General features: G+C 40.5%; 1 protein-coding gene across 1 annotated transcript in view; it reads left to right on the top strand.

Annotated features, from left to right (window-relative positions):
- The window catches only part of ACAD9 (acyl-CoA dehydrogenase family member 9), a gene marked incomplete at its 5' end in the record, with an annotated part of 60,018 nt that overhangs the window by 15,411 nt on the left and 23,710 nt on the right, over window positions 1-20,897 (top strand). The window contains one exon of the mRNA XM_079712718.1: window positions 18,667-18,768. Coding sequence (XP_079568844.1) covers window positions 18,667-18,768 — 102 coding nt within the window. The remainder of the gene's footprint in view (window positions 1-18,666; window positions 18,769-20,897) is intronic.

The following is a 20,897-nucleotide window of genomic DNA, read 5'->3' as shown; positions in this document are numbered from 1 at the left end:
TCAGTGATATTACGTGCATTCGTATTGTTGTGCAATCACCGGCATTCATTTCCAGAGCTCATTTCATCTTCAGAACCGAAAACTTGTGCCCATTAAACGTTACCTCCCATCTCACCCCTCTTCGCAGTCCCTGGCAACTACCATCCACTTTCTGTCCCTAAGGATGTGACTACTCTAGATACCTCACTGAAGTGGAATCATGCAGTATTGTCTTTTTATAACTGGCTTATTTCACTGCTTAGTGTCCTCAAGGTTCATCCATGTTGTAGGGTGTGTCACCATTTCTTTTCCTTTTTAAGGCTGAATGATATTGCATGTATATATCTATATCATAGTTACATATCTGTATATCTGTTCACAAATCTATAAAGCTATCCAATAGACTGTATCTGTCACATTTTGCTTACCCACTCATCTGTTGCTCGACATTTCAGTTGCTTCAACCTTTTGGCTATTATGAATAATGCTTCTATGAACGTGTGTGTACAAATATTTCTTCAAGACCTTGACTTCAATTTTTTTTAATATATATATAAATGTATTTATTTATTTTTGGCTGCATTGGTCTTCGTTGCTGCGCACGGGCTTTCTCTAGTTGTGGCGAGCGGGGGCTGCTCTTTGTTGCGGTGCATGGTCTTCTCACTGCGGTGGCTTCTCTTGTTGTGGAGCCTGGGCTCTAGGTGTGTGGGCTTCAGTAGCTGTGGCACACAGACTCAGTAGTTGTGGTGCATGGGCTTAGTTGCTCCACGGCATGTGGGATTTTCCCAGCCCAGGGCTCGAACCTGTGTCCCCTGCATTGGCAGGCAGATTCTTAACCACTGTGCCAACAGGGAAATCCCGTAGATGTATTTTTGATGTATCTGTGGGGAGAAGGTGAGCTCCACGTCCTGCTTTTCCACCATCTTGATCCAATCCCTCAAGGTCTTTTATATCATTTTTTTTAACCCATAAAAGTTTTCTTGGGCTTCCCTGGTGGCACAGTGGTTGAGAGTCCGCCTGCCAATGCAGGGGACACGGGTTCGTGCCCCGGTCCGGGAAGATCCCACGTGCCGTGGAGCGGCTGGGCCCGTGAGCCATGGCCGCTGGGCCTGCGCATCCGGAGCCTGTGCTCCACAGCGGGAGAGGCCACAACAGTGAGAGGCCTGCGTACCGCAAAAAAAAAAAAAAAAAAAGTTTTCTTGTGCCCCTTTCATTCTCTCTCTGTTCCCAGGCAACCACTAATGTGCTTCCTGTCACTGTAGATTAATTTGCATTTTCTGGAATTTTATTTAAATAGATTCATACGTTATGTATGTTTTTGTCCAGCTTTTTTGGCCTAACTTTGAGTTTCATCCATGTTGTGTGCATCAGTAGTTCTTCTTTTTAATGCTGTATGCATATACCAAAATTTCTTTATCCATTAACCTATTCATTGACATTTGGTAGGTATCCAGACTTCAGCTATCACAAAAAGGGATGTCGTGAACATTTTTCTGTGAGTCTGGTATAGACATGTGCTTGCATTTCTCTTGGGGAAATACCTAGAAATGGAGTGTCTGAATCATATGGTAGATTCATGCTGAAATCTAAGAAAGTGCCAAACTGTTTTCCAAAGTGGTCACCACTTCACATCCCCACTAGTGCATTGGAGTCCCAGTTGCTCCACATTTTTGTCAGCACTTGGTATGGTCAGTCTTTGCAATTCTAGTCATTCTAGTGGGTGTGCTACGGTATCTCATTGTGGTTATAATTTTCGTTGCCTTAATGACTAAAGATGTTGGTCATCTTTTCATGTGCTTATTTGCCATCTGTATGTCTTTTTCTGGTGAAGTGCCTTTCAAATATTTTATGCATTTTTTAGAAACTAGGATTTAAGACTTTTAATTGGTATATATTTTACAAAAATTTTCTCCTGGTCTGTGGCTTGACTTTTCATTTTGTTAACAGTGTCTCAAAGAGCAAAAGTTTTTAATGTTGATTAGGTACAAGTTTTTTCTTTTGTAGTTCATGCTTTTTGTATTGTACATAAAATATCTACCAAACCCAAGGTCATGATGATTTTTTTTAACATCTTTATTGGAGTATAATGGCTTTACAATGGTGTGTTAGTTTCTGCTTCATAACAAAGTGAATCAGTTATACATATACATATGTTCCCATATCTCTTCCCTCTTGCGTCTCCCTCCCTCCCACCCTCCCTACCCCACCCCTCCAGGTGGTCACAAAGCACCGAGCTGATCTCCCTGTGCTATGCGGCTGCTTCCCACTAGCTATCTATTTTACATTTGGTAGTGTATATATGTCTATGTCACTCTCTCACTTTGTCACAGCTTATCCTTCCCCCTCTCCATATCTTCAAGTCCATTCTCTAGTAGATCTGTGTCTTTATTCCCATCTTACCCCTAGGTTTCTCATGACCTTTTTTCCCCTTAGATTCCATATATATCTGTTAGCATACGGTATTTGTTTTTCTCTTTCTGACTTACTTCACTCTGTATGACAGACTCTAGGTCCATCCACCTCACTACAAATAACTCAATTTTGTTTCTCTTTATGGCTGAGTAATATTCCATTGTATATATGTGCCACGTCTTCTTTATCCATTCATCTGTTGATGGACACTTAGGTTGCTTCCATGTCCTGGCTATTGTAAATAGAGCTGCAATGAACATTTTGGTACATGACTCTTTTTGAATTATGGTTTTCTCAGGGTATATGCCCAGTAGTGGGATTGCTGGGTAGCGTGTTAGTTCTATTTGTAGTTTTTTAAGGAACCTCCATACTGTTCTTCATAGTGGCTGTATCAGTTTACATTCACACCAGCAGTGCAAGAGTGTTCCCTTTTCTCCACATCCTCTCCAGCATTTCTTGTTTCTAGATTTTTTGATGATGGTCATTCTGACTGGTGTGAGATGATATCTCATTGTAGTTTTGATTTGCATTTCTCTAATGATTAATGATGTTGAGCATTCTTTCATGTGTTTGTTTGCAGTCTATATATCTTCTTTGGAGAAATGTCTATTTAGGTCTTCTGCCCATTTTTGGATTGGGTTGTTTGTTTTTTTTCTTATTGAGCTGCATGAGCTGCTTGTAAATTTTGGAGATTAATCCTTTGTTGCTTCATTTGCAAATATTTTCTCCCATTCTGAGGGTTGTCTTTTGGTCTTGTTTATGGTTTCCTTTGCTGTGCAAAAGCTTTGAAGTTTCATTAGGTCCCATTTGTTTATTTTTGTTTTTATTTCCATTTCTCTAGGAGGTGGGTCAAAAAGGATCTTGCTGTGATTGATGTCGTAGAGTGTTCTGCCTATGTTTTCCTCTAAGAGTTTGATAGTTTCTGGCCTTACATTTAGGTCTTTAATCCATTTTGAGCTTATTTTTGTGTATGGTGTTAGGGAGTGTTCTAATCTCACACTTTTACATGTACCTGTCCAGTTTTCCCAGCACCACTTATTGAAGAGGCTGTCTTTTCTCCACTGTATATTCTTGCCTCCTTTATCAAAGATAAGGTGACCGTATGTGTGTGGGTTTATCTCTGGGCTTTCTATCCTGTTCCATTGATCTATATTTCTGTTTTTGTGCCAGTACCATACTGTCTTGATTACTGTAGCTTTGTAGTATAGTGTGAAGTCAGGGAGCCTGATTCCTCCAGCTCCATTTTTCGTTCTCAAGATTGCTTTGGCTATTCGGGGTCTTTTGTGTTTCCATACAAATTGTGAAATTTCTTGTTCTAGTTCTGTGAAAAATGCCAGTGGTAGTTTGATAGGGATTGCATTGAATCTGTAGATTGCTTTGGGTAGTAGAGTCATATTCACAGTGTTGATTCTTCCAATCCAAGAACATGGTATATCTCTCCATCTATTTGTATCATCTTTAATTTCTTTCATCAGTGTCTTATACTTTTCTGCATACAGGTCTTTTGTCTCCTTAGGTAGGTTTATTCCTAGATATTTTATTCTTTTTGTTGCAATGGTAAATGGGAGTGTTTTCTTAATTTCACTTTCAGATTTTTCATCATTAGTGTATAAGAATGCCAGAGATTTCTGTGAATTAATTTTGTATCCTGCTACTTTACCAAATTCATTGATTAGCTCTAGTAGTTTTCTGGTAGCATCTTTGGGATTCTCTATGTATAGTATCATGTCATCTGCAAACAGTGACATCTTTACTTCTTCTTTTCCGATTTGGATTCCTTTTATTGCTTTTTCTTCTCTGATTGCTGTGGCTAAAACTTCCAAAACTATGTTGAATAATAGTGGTGTGAGTGGGCAACCTTTTCTTGTTCCTGATCTTAGTGGAAATGGTTTCAGTTTTTCACCATTGAGGACGATATTGGCTGTGGGTTTGTCATATATGGCCTTTATTATGTTGAGGAAAGTTCCCTCTGTGCCTACTTTCTGCAGGGTTTTTATCATAAATGGGTGTTGAATTTTGTCGAAAGCTTTCTCTGCATCTATTGAGATGATCATATGGTTTTTCTCCAATTTGTTAATATGGTGTATCACGTTGATTGATTTGCGTATATTGAAGAATCCTTGCATTCCTGGAATAAACCCCACTTGATCAGGGTGTATGATCCTTTTAATGTGTTGTTGGATTCTGTTTGCTAGTATTTTGTTGAGGATTTTTGCATCTATATTCATCAGTGATATTGGCCTGTAGTTTTCTTTCTTTGTGACATCTTTGTCTGGTTTTGGTATCGGGGTGATGGTGGCCTCCAAGAATGAGTTTGGGAGTGTTCCTCCCTCTGCTATATTTTGGAAGAGTTTGAGAAGGATAGGTGTTAGCTCTTCTCTAAATGTTTGGTAGAATTCGCCTGTGAAGCCATCTGGTCCTGGGCTTCTGTTTGTTGGAAGATTTTTAATCACAGTCTCAATTTCAGTGCTTATGATTGGTCTTTTCATATTTTCTATTTCTTCCTGGTTCAGTCTTGGCAGGTTGTGCATTTCTAAGAATTTGTCCATTTCTTCCAGGTTGTCCATTTTATTGGCATAGAGATGCTTGTAGTAATCTCTCATGATCTTTTGTATTTCTGCAGTGTCAGTTGTTACTTCTCCTTTTTCATTTCTAGTTCTATTGATTTGAGTCTTCGCCCTTTATTTCTTGATGAGTCTGGCTAATGGTTTATCAATTTTGTTTATCTTCTCAAAGAACCAGCTTTTAGTTTTACTGATCTTTGCTATCATTTCCTTCCTTTCTTTTTCATTTATTTCTGATCTGATCTTTATGATTTCTTTCCTTCTGCTAACTTTGGGGTTTTTTTGTTCTTCTTTCTCTAATTGCTTTAGGTGCAAGGTTAGGTGGTTTATTTGAGATGTTTCCTGTTTCTTAAGCTAGGATTGTATTGCTATAAACTTCCCTCTTAGAACTGCTTTTGCTGCATCCCATAGGTTTTGGGCCTTCGTGTCTCCATTGTCATTTGTTTCTAGGTATTTTTTAATTTCTTCTTTGATTTCTTCAGTGATCACTTCATTATTAAGTAGTGTATTGTTTAGCCTCCATGTGTTTGTATTTTTTACAGATCTTTTCCTATAATTGATATCTAGTCTCATAACATTGTGGTTGGAAAAGATACTTGATAAAATTTCAATTTTCTTAACTTTACCAAGGCTTGATTTGTGACCCAAGATATGATCTATCCTGCAGAATGTTCCATGAGCACTTGAGAAGAAAGTGTATTCTGTTGTTTTTGGATGGAATGTCCTATAAATATCAATTAAGTCCATCTTGTTTAATGTATCATTTAAAGCTTGTGTTTCCTTATTTATTTTCATTTTGGATGATCTGTCCATTGGTGAAAGTGGGGTGTTAAAGTCCCCTACTCTGAATGTGTTACTGTCGATTTCCCCTTTTATGGCTGTTAGTATTTGCCTTATGTATTGAGGTGCTCCTATGTTGGATGCATAAATATTGACAATTGTTATATTTTCTTCTTGGATCGATCCCTTGATCATTGGTCATGATGATTTTCATCTATATCTTGTTTTAGAAGGTTTATATTTTTATCTGTTAACATTTAGATTTATGATCCAGTCCCAGGTAATTTTGTTCACGATGTGAGGTAACGTTTGAGGATTTCTTTTTTGCATGTGGCTATCCAGTCGTTCTAGCAACATTTATTGAAAGGATGATCCTTTCCCTATTTAACTGACTTTGATACTTCTGTCAAAAACCAATTGACCATAAGATTCCTGGAAGATGGCAGAGTATGTAGCAGCAGGAATCTGTCTCCCCCCCCCCAGACAACAATTGCACTGGCAGAATCTGTCTGTTGTAACTGTTGAGGAGCTCTGGAGTCTGGATTGGTGGTGGTGGTTGGGGGTGCTTGGACAAAAATGTGGTTAATTTCAATCAGTTTCAGCTCTGAGCACAGAAGCAGCTATCCAACCCCAGACCCAAAGCAGGCTGCTATGCACTTGTTCCTGGAGCAGCCTGTACACAGCTTGTGGGAGCCAGAATGGGCAAAATGGACCCTGTGCATCAAGTATTAGGGATCTGTGCTGGTTGCTGATTGCTGCTTCTGATCAGAGGTGCAGACAAAGAGGCAGAGGCCATGGTGTTGCAGCTTCTTACAATGTTGCAAGCCCCTTCCCTTCTGGCAGAAGTCACTTCTAGGGGATTTAAAGGACTAGTGCCTTTTTTCCTCTTCATTTTCTTTTTGCCTTTTTTTCTTTTGGCCATGTGGCATGTGGGATCTTAGTTCCCCAACCAAGGATCGAACCTGTGCCCCCTGCAGTGGGTGGGCGTAGTCTTAACTCCTGGACTGCCGGGGAAGTCCCTCTTTTTGTTTTTTCAGGAGCCAGATGGAATACTAGAACCTTCTAAAGCAAACACGTATATGGGTGGCAAATGACATGGGAAAGGGACAGGCTCAGGAAAGACCTGAAAAGACCTTAAGTTTACCCCTCAGGCTGATCCTCGGCATAGACAAAGCCTACAACAATTAAAAAGCAAAACAAAACCCATAAGCACAAACAACAAAAATAAAAATCAACATGTGGAATATCAAACCTAAAATCTTCTGCACAGCAAAGGAAATAATCAACAAAATGAAAAGACATCCTAAGGAATGGGAGAAAATATTTGCAAAGCGTATATTGGCTAGGGGACTAATATCCAAAATATATAAAGAACTCATGCAACTCAATAGCAAAAAAAAAAAAGGTTAAAAGATGGGCAGAGGAACTAAATAGACATTTTTCTAGAGAAGACACACAGATGTCCAACAGATACATGAAAAAAGTGCTCAACATCACTAAACAGGGAAATGCAAATCAAAACCACAATGAGATAACACCTCACACCTGTTAGAATGACTATCATCAAAAAGACCACAGATAACAAATGTTCATAAAGATGTGGCAAAATGGAACCCTTGTGCACTGTTGGTGGGATTGTAAATTTGTCAGCCACTATGGAAAACAGTATGGAGGCTCCTTTAAAAATTAAAATCGAACTACCGTATCCAGTAATTCACTTCTTGGTATATACCCAAAAGAAATGAAAACACTGGGACTTCCCTGATGGTGCAGTGGTTAGGAATCCACCTGCCAGTTCAGGGGACATGGGTTCAATCCCTGGTCCAGGAAGATCCCACATGCCGCGGAGCAACTAAACCCGTGCACCGCAACTACTGAGCCTGTGTACCACAACTACTGAAGCCCATGTGCCTAGAGCCCGTGCTCCGCAACGAGAGAAGCCACCACAGTGAGAAGCCTGCACACCGCAACAAAGAGTAGCTTCCACTTGCCACAACTAGAGAAAGTCTGCGTGCAGCAATGAAGACCCAATGCAGCCAAAACTAAATTAATTAATTAATTATATAAAAAAATGAAAACACTAACCCAAAGACATAATATGCACTCCCATGTTTATTGCAACATTATCCACAATAGCCAAGGTATGGAAACAACCTAAGTGTTCTCCAGTTGTTGAATGGATAAAGAAGATGTAAGATACCAAGATATATGTAAGTAAAGTAGAATATTATTCATCCATGAGAAAGGAAGTCCTGCCACTTGCAACAACATGGATGGACCTTGAGGATAGTATGCTTAGTGTAATAAGTCAGAGAAAGACAAGTATTGTGATAATCACTTATATGTGGAATCTAAAACTGAACTCCTAAAACAGTTGAATATGTGATTACTAGGGGCTGGGAAATGGGGGAATTGGAGAGGTGTTGTTTAAGGGTATACACTTGGAACTAGTAGATAAGTGAGTCCTGGAGATCTGATGTACATTATTGTGATTATAGACAACAACACTGTACTATATAAATATCAAATGTGCTGACAGAATAGATCTTAATTATTACCGCCTCAAAAAGAAATGATAATTGTGTGATGTATTAGAGGTATTAGCTACGGCTATGGTGGCAATCCTATTGCAATATATAAATGTATCAAATCAACATGTTGTACACCTTGAACTTAGACAATGTTTTATGTCAAATATGTTTCAATTAAGGAAATAAGAGCAAATCCTGGGGATTTCCCTGGTGGACCAGTGGTTAATACTCTGTGCTTCCACTGCAGGGGGTGCAGGTTTGATCCCTGGTCAGGGAACTGAGATCCCACATGCCACACAGCACAGCCAAAAAAGAAAAAGGAGCAAACCCTGGGAAGAGGGAAAATCTGATTTCCCAAGTTACCACATTATTAATTCACATGTCCAGTTTTCAACAAAAGCAGAGCAGAAAAGTATGACCCATTCAAAGAAAAAAAAAGAACCAACAAAAAACTCTTCCTGTAAAAGACCTGATGGAGGAGCTACTAGACAAAGACTTAAAAATAGCCATCTTAAAGATGCTTAACTAACAAGACATGCAGGAAGTGAAGAATGTGTGAACAAAATGGAAATATCAATAAAGAGGTAGTAAACCTAAAAAGAAACAAAAATGACATTTGGGAGGTGAAAAGTACAGTGACTGAAAGGAAGAGTTCACTAGAGAGATTCAGAGACAGATTTGAGAAGGCAGAAGAATCAATGAACTTGCTGAAAGGATAATGGAAAATAATCAAGTCTGAAGAACAGGAAAAAAAATATTGAAGAAAAGTGAACTTGAGGAACCTGTGGAGCACTGTTAAATGCATACATATTGTGGGAGTCCCAGAAAGAGAAGAGAGACTATTTGAAGAAACATTGCTTGAAAACTTCTCAAATTTCGTGAAAGACGTGAATATAAACATCCAAGAAGCTAAGCAAACTCCAAATAGGATGAATCATAGAGACCTTCACCAAGACACGGTATATAATCACACTGTCAGAAGACAAAGACCAAAAGAGTCTTGAGAGCTGTAAGAGAGAAGCGACAGACAAGGAATCCTCAATAAGATCATCAGTAGATTTCTCATCAGAAACTTTGGAGGCCAGAAAGCAGTGGCCCAATATATTCAAAGTGCTAAAAGGAAAAAATTCTCAACCAAGAATGCTATATCTGGCAAACTGTCCTTTAAAAGTAAGGGTGAAATTAAGACATTCCCAGATAAAAGCTGAGGGAGTTTGTTACCACTGGCTCTGCCCTACAAGAAATGCTCAGGGGGGCTTCCCTGGTGGCGCAGTGGTTGAGAGTCTGCCTGCCAATGCAGGGGACACGGGTTCGTGCCCCGGTCCGGGAAGATCCCACATGCCGCGGAGGGGCTGGGCCCGTGAGCCATGGCCACTGAGCCTGCGCGTCCGGAGCCTGTGCTCCGCAACGGGAGAGGCCACAACAGTGAGAGGTCCGCGTACCGCAAAAAAAAAAAAAAAAAAAAAAAGAAAAGAAATGCTCAGGACACTAGACAGCAACTCAAGTCCATGTAAAGAAATAAAGATCTCATTGAAGGTAAATACGTGGGCAGGTATAAAACCTAGTATTGTTGTAACAATGGTTTATAACTGTAGTTTTTGTTTACTACTTGATTTAAGAGTCTAATATATTTTTTAGAGAAACATCAGTCTAAAAGCTAGTATCACTGTAACTTTGTAACTCTACATTTTGTTCTCTATTAAGAGACTAAAAATCGTTTGAAACAATTATTTATGTATTTGGACATGGTGCATAAAGATGTAATTTTGTGACAACAATAAAAGAAAAGGGTGGATATGGAGCCTTTAAAGGAACAGAATTTTAGTATGTTATTGAAGTTAAGCTGGTGTAAATTCACATGAGATTGTTATAACTTTGAGATGTTCAATGTGATCCCCATGGTAACTACAAAGAAAATACCTAAAGAATATACATGAAAACAAATGAGAGAGGAATTGCAATGTTTCACTGCAAAAAATCAAGTAAAAAGAAGACAGTAATGCAAAAAAATGATAGGCAAAAAAAGCTATATAAATAAAAAAATGACAGAAGTCTTTCCTTATCACTAATTACTTTAAAAGTAAATAGATTAAACTCTTCCATCAAAAGTCAGAAGTTGCCAGATTTAAAAAATAATCCAGCTATATCTTGTCTACAGGAGATTCAGTTTAGATCCAAAGACACAACCAGGTTAACAGATAAGTGGGTAAATAAAATGCATATGCATACAATGGAATATTATTTAACCTTTAAAAGGAGGGAAATTTGGACCAATGCTACAACATGAACCTTGAGGACATTACGCTAAGTGCAATAAGCTGGTCAGAAAAGGACAAATACTGATTGATTTCACTTGTATGAAGTATTGATACTGAGAGCAGTCAAATCCATAGAGACAGAAAGTAATAGAATGGTGGTTGCCAGGGGGTGGGGGGGAGGAGGAATGGAGAGTTACTGTGTAATGAGGGCAAAGTTAACTGTTTTGAATGGTGAAACGAGTTCTGGAGATGGGTGGTGGTGATGGTTGCACAATAATGTGAATGTGCGTAATACTACTGAATTGCACACTTAAAACTGGCTAAGATAGTAAATTTTATGTGTATTTTGCCACAATATAACAAAATGGAAAAAATCATTTATGTGAGGGTCTGTTTCTGAATCCTCCGTTCTATTTGTCTATTTTGATGCAAATATTATGTTGCCTTCTTTACTGAGCTTTGTAATAGGCTTGAAAGCAAGTAGTGTTAGTCCTCCAGCCTTGTTTTCTGAAGTTGTTTGGCTCCTCTAGGTCCTTTGCATTTGCTTATAAATTTTGGAATCAGCTTTTCAGCTTCAACAAAAAGGCCTTTGTGTGTTATGATTGGGGTTACAATAAATCTGTAAATCAGTTTGAGGGAGAATTGAGATTATAACAATACTGAATTTTCAAATGCACGATCGTGGGATATCTCCCCATTTATTTGATTCTTATATAATTCTCTCAGCAGCATTTTATGTGTCATGGTCAGTGTAGAGACCCTGGACATTTTTTTTCTTCTTTTTTTTTTTTGGCTGCATTGGGTCTTCGTTGCTGTGTGCAGGCTTTCTCTAGTTGCGGCGAGCAGGAGCTACTCTTTGTTGCAGTGCGTAGGCTTCTCGTTGTGGTGGTTTCACTTGTTGCAGAGCACAGGCTTCAGTAGTTGCCGCACGCTGGTTCAGTAGTTGCGGCATGCAGGCCCTAGAGCACGTGGGCTTCAGTAGTTGCAGTGCGTGGGCTTCAGTAGTTGTGGCATGTGGGCTCTAGAGTGCAGGCTCAGTAGTTGTGACGCACAGGCTTAGTTGCTCCACGGCATGTGGGGTCTTCCTGGACCAGGGATCAAACCCATGTCCCCTGCATTGGCAGGCGGATTCTTAACCACTGCGCCACCAGGGAAGTCCCGACCTTGGACAAATTTTGACAGAAGTTTCTGATGGTTTCTCAACTGATCCTTAATGTTTTTTTGATGGTTTGTAAAATGTATCCGTAAGTGTTTAAAATTCTTTGACATTATCATAAATGGCACTTTTTAAAATTCCAATTTCTGATTGTTCGTTGTTTGTATATAGAAATACAGTTGATTTTTTACACATTTTTTTTTTTTTTTTTTTTTTTCGTATGTGGGCTTCTCACTGTTGTGGCCTCTCCCGTTGCGGAGCACAGGCTCCGGACGCGCAGGCCCAACGGCCATGGCTCACGGGCCCAGCCGCTCCGCGGCATGTGGGATCTTCCCAGACCGGGGCACGAACCCGTGTCCCCTGCATCGGCAGGCGGACTCTCAACCACTGCGCCACCAGGGAAGCCTACACATTATTTTTACAGTGGTATGGAAGTTCACTTTTTTCTGTATATACTTGTTTCTATTTCTGAAATTTTTCTTCATAATCTATATTTTATTTCATTAATAAAAGAAATTCACAAATAAGGAGATTTAGGAACTATAAACAAGATGAAAGAAAAATGTCACCCATTGTGTCATAGTTTTTGTTGTTGAAAATCAATTTTAGTTGACCTTCAGCAGATGTGGGTGTTTTCGTGGGGATTTCTTAATTCAACCTCAGGGTTATTCCCATTAAATTTAATATGTATGTAATATGATAACATTTCATGATGACGTTATTTGCTTTAAAAAAACTTTAGTTTGAGATAATTGTAGATTCACATGCAGTTGTAAGAAATAATTCAGAGATCAGTTATACCCTTCACCCAATCAGTTTCCCCCAATGCATAGCTTTATGGAATACGTCTTGCATAACCACAGAATGTTATCACAACCAGGAAATTGACATCAACCTTATTCAGATTTTGCCAGTTGTACGTTTACTGATTGTGTGTGGACTTATGTAATTTTGTCATATATATAGATTCATGTGACAAGCACCACAGTCATGATACAGAACAGTTACATCACAAGAATCCCTCATGCGTTCCTTTTATAGACATAGCCACTTCTTGCCCTCTCCTCCCCAGCTTCTGGAAACCACTAGTCTGTTCTCCATTTTTATAATTTTGTTATTTCAAAAATGTTATATTAATGGAACCATACAGTATATAAACTTTGGGATTGGCCTTTTTTACTCAACATAATTCTCCTGTAAGTTGCCGTGTATCAGTGGTTTTTTCTTTTTTATTGTTCGGTAGTTTTCCATGTTACGGGTTAACACAATTTGTTGACTGTTCTGATGTTGAAGTACATCTTGGTTGTTTCCAGTTTTGAGGCTCTTACGAATAAAACTTCTGTGTACGTTTGTGTACAAGCTTTGTGTGAACATGTTTTGTTTTCTCTGGGATAAATGCCCAGGAGTGCAGTTGTTGGGTCCTGAGGTAGTTCTGTGTTTAATTATTTTCAAAGTGTTGGCTGTACCATTTTACGTTCCCAATAGCAGTGTATTTGATCCAGTTTCTGTGCCTTTTTTGCCAGGATTTGGTGTTGTCACTGGTTTTGTTTTTTAAAAAACTTCTAAAAATTTTGGCCATTCTGATAGATGTGGAGTGTTATCTCATTGTGGTTTTAATTTGCATTTCCCTGATGCCCGATGATATTGAACATTTTTTCATGTGTTTAGTTGTTCCCTTAATGTAGCCTCTTCAGTGAGTACAGTTGGTTTTTGTATATTGACCTTGTATCCTGCAGCCTTCTTAAGCTCATCTATTAGCTCTTGCAACTTTTTTGATCAATCCCAGAGGGTTTAGTTTATAGACAGTCAACGTGGTTGGTGATGAAGGCAGTTTCTTGTCTTCCTTTCCAGCCTGGTTTCCCTTTCTTTTCTTTGTTTAATTCAATGGCTGACATCTCTAGTATGTTGAATAGGAGTGGTCAGAGCCAACTTCCTTGACTTGTGCCTGATTTTAGGGAGAAAACATTGTCTTTTACCATTAAGTATGAATTAGCTGTACATTTTTTTGGAATGTACATTTTTTTTGCCCTGTACCAGGTTAAGGAAGATTCCCTTTATTTCTAGTTTGTTGTGTGTTTTCATCATAAATTGTATCAAATTGTGTCCAGTGTTTTTTTCTGCATCTATGAAGATGCATGAAGATGATTATGTTTTTTCTGCATGAAGATGATTATTTTTTTATTGTTTATTCTGTTGACATAGTAAATTACATTGACTGGATTTTGAACACTGAACGACACTTAACATTCCCAGGATAGTTCCCCTTGGTTGTGATATATTATCATTTTTTGTATTGTTGGATTCACTCTGGAGAATGTTAAGGGGATGTGACAGCTAAATACAGTTGGGATCCTGGATTGGATCCCAGGAAAGAAATAGGGTATTAATGGACAAACTGATGAAATTCAAATTAATTCTGTAACTTAGTAATATTGTATGAATGTCCATTTCTTAATTTTGATAGTTTCCCCATGGTTCTATTAGCTTCTGTTAGGAGAAGCTGGATGAAGAGTATACGGGAACCCTATACTATTTTTGTGACTTTTCTTTAAATCTAAAATTATGTGAAAATAAAAGTTTAAAATAAAAATGAGAAAGTGATTTCTTATGGGCAGCATAGTTGAATATTGTTTTTTTAATCCAATTTGATAGTCTTTTTTTTCCTTTCTTAATAAATTTAATTATTTTTTTATTTTTGGCTGCGTTGGGTCTTCGTTGCTGGGTGCGGGCTTTCTCTAGTTGCGGTGAGCAGGGGCTACTCTTCGTTGTGGTGCGCAGGCTTCTCATTGCGGTGGCTTCTCTTGTTGCGGAGCATGGGCTCTAGGCTCATGCGCTTCAGTAGTTGTGGCACGTGGGCTCAGTAGTTGTGGCTCATGGGCTGTAGAGCGCAGGCTCAGTAGTTGTAGCACATGGGCTTCGTTGTTCCATGGCATGTAGGATATTCCCGGACCAGGGCTCGAACCCGTGTCCCCTGCATTGGCAGGCAGATTCTTAACCACTGTGCCATCAGGGAAGCCCTCCTTTTTAAAATTTATTTATTTATGTTTTATTTTTTTTTTTGCGGTACGCGGGCCTCTCACTGTTGTGGCCTCTCCCGTTGTGGAGCACAGGCTCCAGACGTGCAGGCTCAGCAGCCATGGCTCACGGGCCCAGCCGCTCTGCGGCATGTGGGATCTTCCCGGACCGGGGCATGAACCCGTGTCCCCTGCATCGGCAGGCGAACTCTCAATCACTGTGCCACCAGGGAAGCCCTTTAAATTTATTTTTTATTGAGGTAACGTTGGTTTGTAACATTGTAAGTTTCCTGTGTACAACACTATATTCCTATTTCTGTGTATATTATGCCATGGCACCAAAACTTCACTTTCCATCTATCACCATACACTTGATCTCCTTTACCCATTTCACCCTCCCCCATTCTGTGCCTTTTAATTGGCTTTTGATATATGATTATTTTAATGTGATTATTGATATATATATAGTTGGGTTTAACGTTATCATCTAGCTGTTTATTTGTCCCATATTATCTTTGATCTTTTTCCCTCTTTTCCTGCTTTTTTTGGATTAATGGAGTATTTTTTATGATTCCATTTTATCTTTTTTGTTGGTTTATTAGTTATGATCTTGTGTTTTATAAGTGGTTGCTTTAGAATTTATAGTATGTAAACATATACTATGTCTTATCAAAATCTGCTTTCAGCTAATATTATACCACTTCATGTATGGTGTAAGAGCCTTACATTTCTGCTTTCCCAGCCCATGTTCTGTTTCATACATTTTATTTCTACATTCTTTATAAACCCTACAATACTTTGTTTCCTTCCTTCCTTCCTTCCTGTCATAAAATGTACATGGAATAAAATTTACCATTTTATGTATTGACTTCCTCTTGGTACCATCATTCTTCTGTGGGAGGGACTTCTTTTCACTTTTCTTGTGGTGCAGCTTTGCAGGGGTGAGTATCTACAGCTTTTATGTATCTGGAAAGTCTGTTTCATCAGAAAAGATTTCTGTGTTGACAACATTTTTCTTTTAGCGATCTCTTCTGATTTAGCATTGTTTCTGATGAGACATCTGCTACCATATTATCTTTGTTTTTTTTCATGCGTGTTTCTTCGTATCTGGCTGCTTTTAAGTGGTTTTAGAGAAATTGATATTAGTGTAGTTTTCTTCACATTTTTCTCAGGGTCCTTTGAACTTCTTGGATCTGTATGTTTATAGTGTTTATCAACTTTGGTAAATTTTGGTCATTATTTCTTTAAACATTGTTTTATCACCAACCATACCACATTCCCACACTCCTTCCTCCCTGCTCTCCTTTGGAGATTATATATATATATATATATATATATATATATATATATATATATATACAAAACATGCATATCTATAAAAAAGATATATGTATATAAAGATATAGATATATATATTTGCTTGAGGTTGTCCCACAACTCACTGATGCTCTGTTGTTGTTGTTTTGTCTTTTTTATTTTGTATAGCTTTTATTATTATGTCTCATGTTCACTAATCTTCTTTTCCCCCTGGTATTTGGTCTACTGTTAATCCGATCCAGTGTTTTTCATATTAAGCATTGTTTCATCTCTGGAAATTTGATTTGTGTCTTTTTATTTTTCCATGTCTCTCCTTAATATGCTCATATTTTCTTCTACGTTTTTGAGCATTTGGAATTTGGTTAGAATAACTTTTTTTTAATAAATTTTATTTATTTATTTATTTATTTTTGGCTGTGTTGGGTCTTTGTTGCTGCGTGTGGGCTTTCTCTAGTTGCAGCGAAGAGGGGCTACTCTTCGTTGTGGTGTGTGGGCTTCTCATTGCAGTGGCTTCTCTTGTTGCCGAGCACGGGCTCTAGGCACGTGGGCTTCAGTAGTTGTGGCATGCAGGCTCAGTAGTTGTGGTGCATGGGCTTAGTTGCTCCGTGGCATGTGGGATCTTCCTGGACTGGGGCTTGAACCCGTGTCCCCTGCATTGGCAGGTGGATTCTCAACCACTGCACCACTAGGGAAGCCCCTATAATAACTCATGTAATACCCTTGTCCACTGTCATCTTTGTTATTTCTACGTCATGTTCAGTTGATTGATTTTTCTTCTCATTATCACTCATATTTTCCTGCTTCTTCATGTGCCTGGTAGTTTTCTGTTGGATGCCAGTCATTGTGGATTTTACATTATTGGTGCTGTGTGTGTGTGTGTGTGTGTGTGTGTAGTATGGTCTTAAGCTTTGTTCCAAGGCACAATTAAGTTACTTGGAATAGCTTGATCCATTCGAGACTTGCTTTTAAGTGTCGTTAGGAGGAGCAGAGGTAGTCTGTAGGGCGCTGTTTTTCAACTTTTTTTTTTACTGCTCTCTCTTCCCCCAGAGCCTTTTTAGACATCTTTTTACCCTAATCACATCCCTCTGTGAAATTTTAATGCCACAACTATATTATTATCTGCTTATGTGTTATACGTGTTGCTGTGCTTTGTACATAAAATATTTTTTCGCTCCCCTTCCTCCAGAACCGTTTTCACCCCCTTGGGGGCGCTGTTGCCCTGTGGAGAATGCACATGGCCTTGGACTGATTCTTTGCTCCTAGTAATACATGACTCTTCCTCCTTGTATCTGATATCCTGTATTCTAAGACAGCGAGATAAATCCAGTCCCTGTACCTCCATCTTTCGGGAAGGAAGTCTTCCCAGATCCTGGCAGTTTCTTCAGAGTTGAACATACCGTACCATACAGCCCAGCCACTGTGCTCCAAAGTGTAATGAAAACATGTAGTTGCACCAAAACTTGAATATGAATGTTCACAGGATCTTTATTTCTAAGAGCCAAAAACTGGGAACCAACCAGATGTCCTTCAAGGGGTGAATAGATAAACAGTTTTATACCCATACAGTAGGTACTGAACAATAAAAAGGAATGAAGTATTTGTACCTGCAACAATATGGATGAATTTCAAAATCATTAGGCCAAATCAGGCCAGATCAAAAAAAAATGCCTTGTGATTCCATTTGTATAAAAACTCAAAAATGCAAACCAATCTATAGCTGAAAAGGTTAGTGGTTGCCTGGAGATGGAGGTGGAGGGATGGATTGATCACAGAGGGGCATGAGGAAATTTCGGTGGAAAAGGAAATGCTTCTGTTGATTGTGGGAATGGTTTCATGGGTGAACAGATGTCAGAACTCAAAAAATTATTCTAAATATGTGCAGTTTATTATGTGCCAATTACATATGTCAGTAGAATTGTAAAAGTAAAAAATGAGGGGTTTGGACTCCATTTGGGGAACCTATATTTCTCATTAGTGACCCATATTTATAAAAATTTATAAGCATGATTATGGTTGTTTCTATGATTTATAATAGTGATGAAGTTTAATTTGTTGGCAGTTGATGAAAACACTTTTACTTGATTCATATAAAAGTGTGCAGTTGCAGACCTAACACAGTGATGGTTGAGTTTTGCTGTGGTGATTGTGTGTGTTGGTGGTAAACAGACTGACCTGTTCTCAAGAACCTGTGGACTCTGGGGAAAGGGTGTGGTTCTGAACACTGGTGGAGCCGGGTCCAGAAGCTGCCTAGAGTCTGGCTATGTAGCCAAACGTTTTAGGGCAGTGCTGGCAGTTGCGTGTTTATTGTCTAATTTTCTAGAAGGTACAGGTGATAAAACAAAAGTTCAAGTTTAGTAATAAATGCCTGCAGAAAAGTTTAGGTCTCATAAATGTATAGTTTCTGCAGTTTTACGCAATGAATACACCCAGATCAAGAAACAGAACATTACCTGGTAGTGGTAATTTTCTGAAATGCAATTCTTGCTGGGCGAATGAGATAAAATTGAACACATGCTGAATGACCATGGCTAGACAATTTCCAGTTCTGAAGTTTCTGATGCTGGGATTGTATAACATACAACAATTGTTGTGTTTACTTCTATTTGTGTAAACGTAGGTTATATTTTGTTTAATCAAAATATTTCCTCTTGGCAGTGGACTCTCAAAAAATCGACCGGGAGGGAAAAATCCCAAATGAAACTTTAGAGAAACTGAAGAGCCTGGGGCTTTTTGGGATGCAAGTCCCAGAAGAATACGGTAAGTAAAGGAAACCACCACCCAACCAGTTTGGCTTTTAAGAAAACCCTCTGTATTTGTCCAGAAAAGGGTTCTGTTCCAGAAATCTGGCCTTTGAAAATGCATGAAGTCCAAGGTCAGGCTGTAAAACATCCCTTTGTGGGTTAAATCCAGGGTGGCTGGCTTGTGAGTGTGTGGCCTAAGAGGCTTTTCAGCGGGAAGAGCTATCCAGTTCTGTGCCTTCCTCCTCGGAGGTGGGGAGGGACCCTGCAGGATGTCTGTGCTCTCTGGGTCCCTTGGGTGGGGGAGGAGGGGTGGGTATCACCTCTGGCCAGCTCGGGCCGGTGCAGCGTGGTCTCCACTGTGAAGCCCTGTGGTCTGTCTGGCAGAGGAGCTGCCCCAGGCCCACAAGTGCTTTTGTGTGTAGGGAAGGCCACGTGCTGCACGCCCAGGGGCCAGGGCCCAGCGGCCAAAGGGGTGGGCACACGGCTGTGGGGCGCGGGCCGCCTCGGGGAGGTGGAGCCCTGGCCTCGGGAGCCTTCGAGCAGGCCCGTTGTCCTCTGGGCCGTGCCCGTTGCTGTTGGAGGTTTACAGTGAAAGGCCCTGCCTTCCCCCCAGGATCCCTGCCTGGTGGCTGGGCCCTGTTAGACTGAGCCCGTCGTGCAGCTTGTGTGTCCCCTGCCTGATGTAGGGGTGGTCCTCTCAGTTCTGTGGGAGCAAGGGGACAGGCACGGGGTGTGGGAGGGAGGAGCAGGGACAAAACATAGGCCCTCGCGAGCACTGGCACCGACGCACGTCCCTGTATTTTCACTCTCGGGATCTTTTGACGAAGACGTGTGGCCTCCACCCCGCACCCCCTGCTCTCTGAGCCCTCCCGCCGAGCCCAGGCCGAGGCGGCTTCCGGCTTCATCAGCACAGGGTTAGCGGTTTGGACCCAAGAGCTGTAGGTGGTGTGTGACATCCGGGTGCGTTCTCCCAGCCAGGCCGTGGGTCAGGCTTGCACGGCGAGGCCCGGCCGCGGGAGCTGTCCTTGACGTGCTGCCTCCGCCGGGTTTATCTCCGGGGCTGAAGTGAGACCTGCGCCCCCCGCACACCCCACCCCACAGCCAAGGGTGGGGGCCTGTGCAGGAAGTCCCACTGGGACCTAGCCTGCAGCTGCTGCAGTCTGAGACAAAATGTGAAAATTTAGAACAAACGAGTTTGATGCCTGTTTTCCTTAATTGAGGCATATTTTAATCAGGTTCAATCTTCGCTTATATGTGTGTCTGTCGCAGTGTATTAAGCTGTTAAAGGACGTCTCCTACTTGTCATCCTATGAAATCCCTCTCACCGCATTTCCAAGTGTATGGAAGGAGTTACAGTCTGTGCAGAAAACATGAGATAATTGCTGCTGCTGCTCCCCCTGGTGGCGGGATGCAGCACAGGCCTCTTGGGGGGAGCTACACCTGCAGCCTCTGGGGACTGGGGACTGAGCTCTCCCCAGACCTCGAGACCTGTCGGTGTCACTTGTTGGTACTCACAGGCCCCGGGGAACTGTCTGCCGTAAGGTGGGGGCCACGTTGAATATTAGAATAGAGACCAAGTGGGGCTGAGCCACAGAGCGGCGGTTGGTGTCATGAGCTGAGAAAAATAAGTGTTTGGAGAAAACAGATAGCGGAGGAAAGCTGGCTGACACAGCCAGGTTGGTGATTATATCTGTTTCCCCTTGAGAATCATTAAGAAACTACTTCTTGACTTATGAGAAGCAGCAGTTAAGTTTTCCTCCAGACAATTTTTGTGTGAAATTGGAATATGTCTTTTTGCATCTCTGTGTGTTTTACGCCAGCACGTGTGTGTGTGTGTATGTATGTGATTGCACAAATCCATTCCTTATTCCTGTTTTATGTCCCCTTCTTGGGTGTGAAAATGCTCTTTTCTTCCATGAGATGACAGTGGTCGCATTTGGAACTATTTCATTGTCTTCCCTCTTTTTAAATCCTTCCTGGGGAAATGAAGGCGACAGCAACCTTATGTTCATGCCCAAAACATTTTCGGGAATTGTTCCCAGTCCTGGAGTGTTCTGAAGGCTGGTTGGAAACCACCATCCTGGAAAAGAGGCCTTTCCACCGGCAGCCTGGTTTCCGCCTCCAGTTCCCTGGGTGCCCCCGGGT

The sequence above is a fragment of the Hyperoodon ampullatus genome (genome assembly GCF_949752795.1).
Source record: "Hyperoodon ampullatus genome assembly, chromosome: 10".
Taxonomy (NCBI): Eukaryota; Metazoa; Chordata; class Mammalia; order Artiodactyla; family Ziphiidae; genus Hyperoodon; species Hyperoodon ampullatus.
The sequence above is the reverse complement of the archived record's forward strand: the minus strand, read 5'-3'. Positions and strand labels throughout refer to the sequence as shown.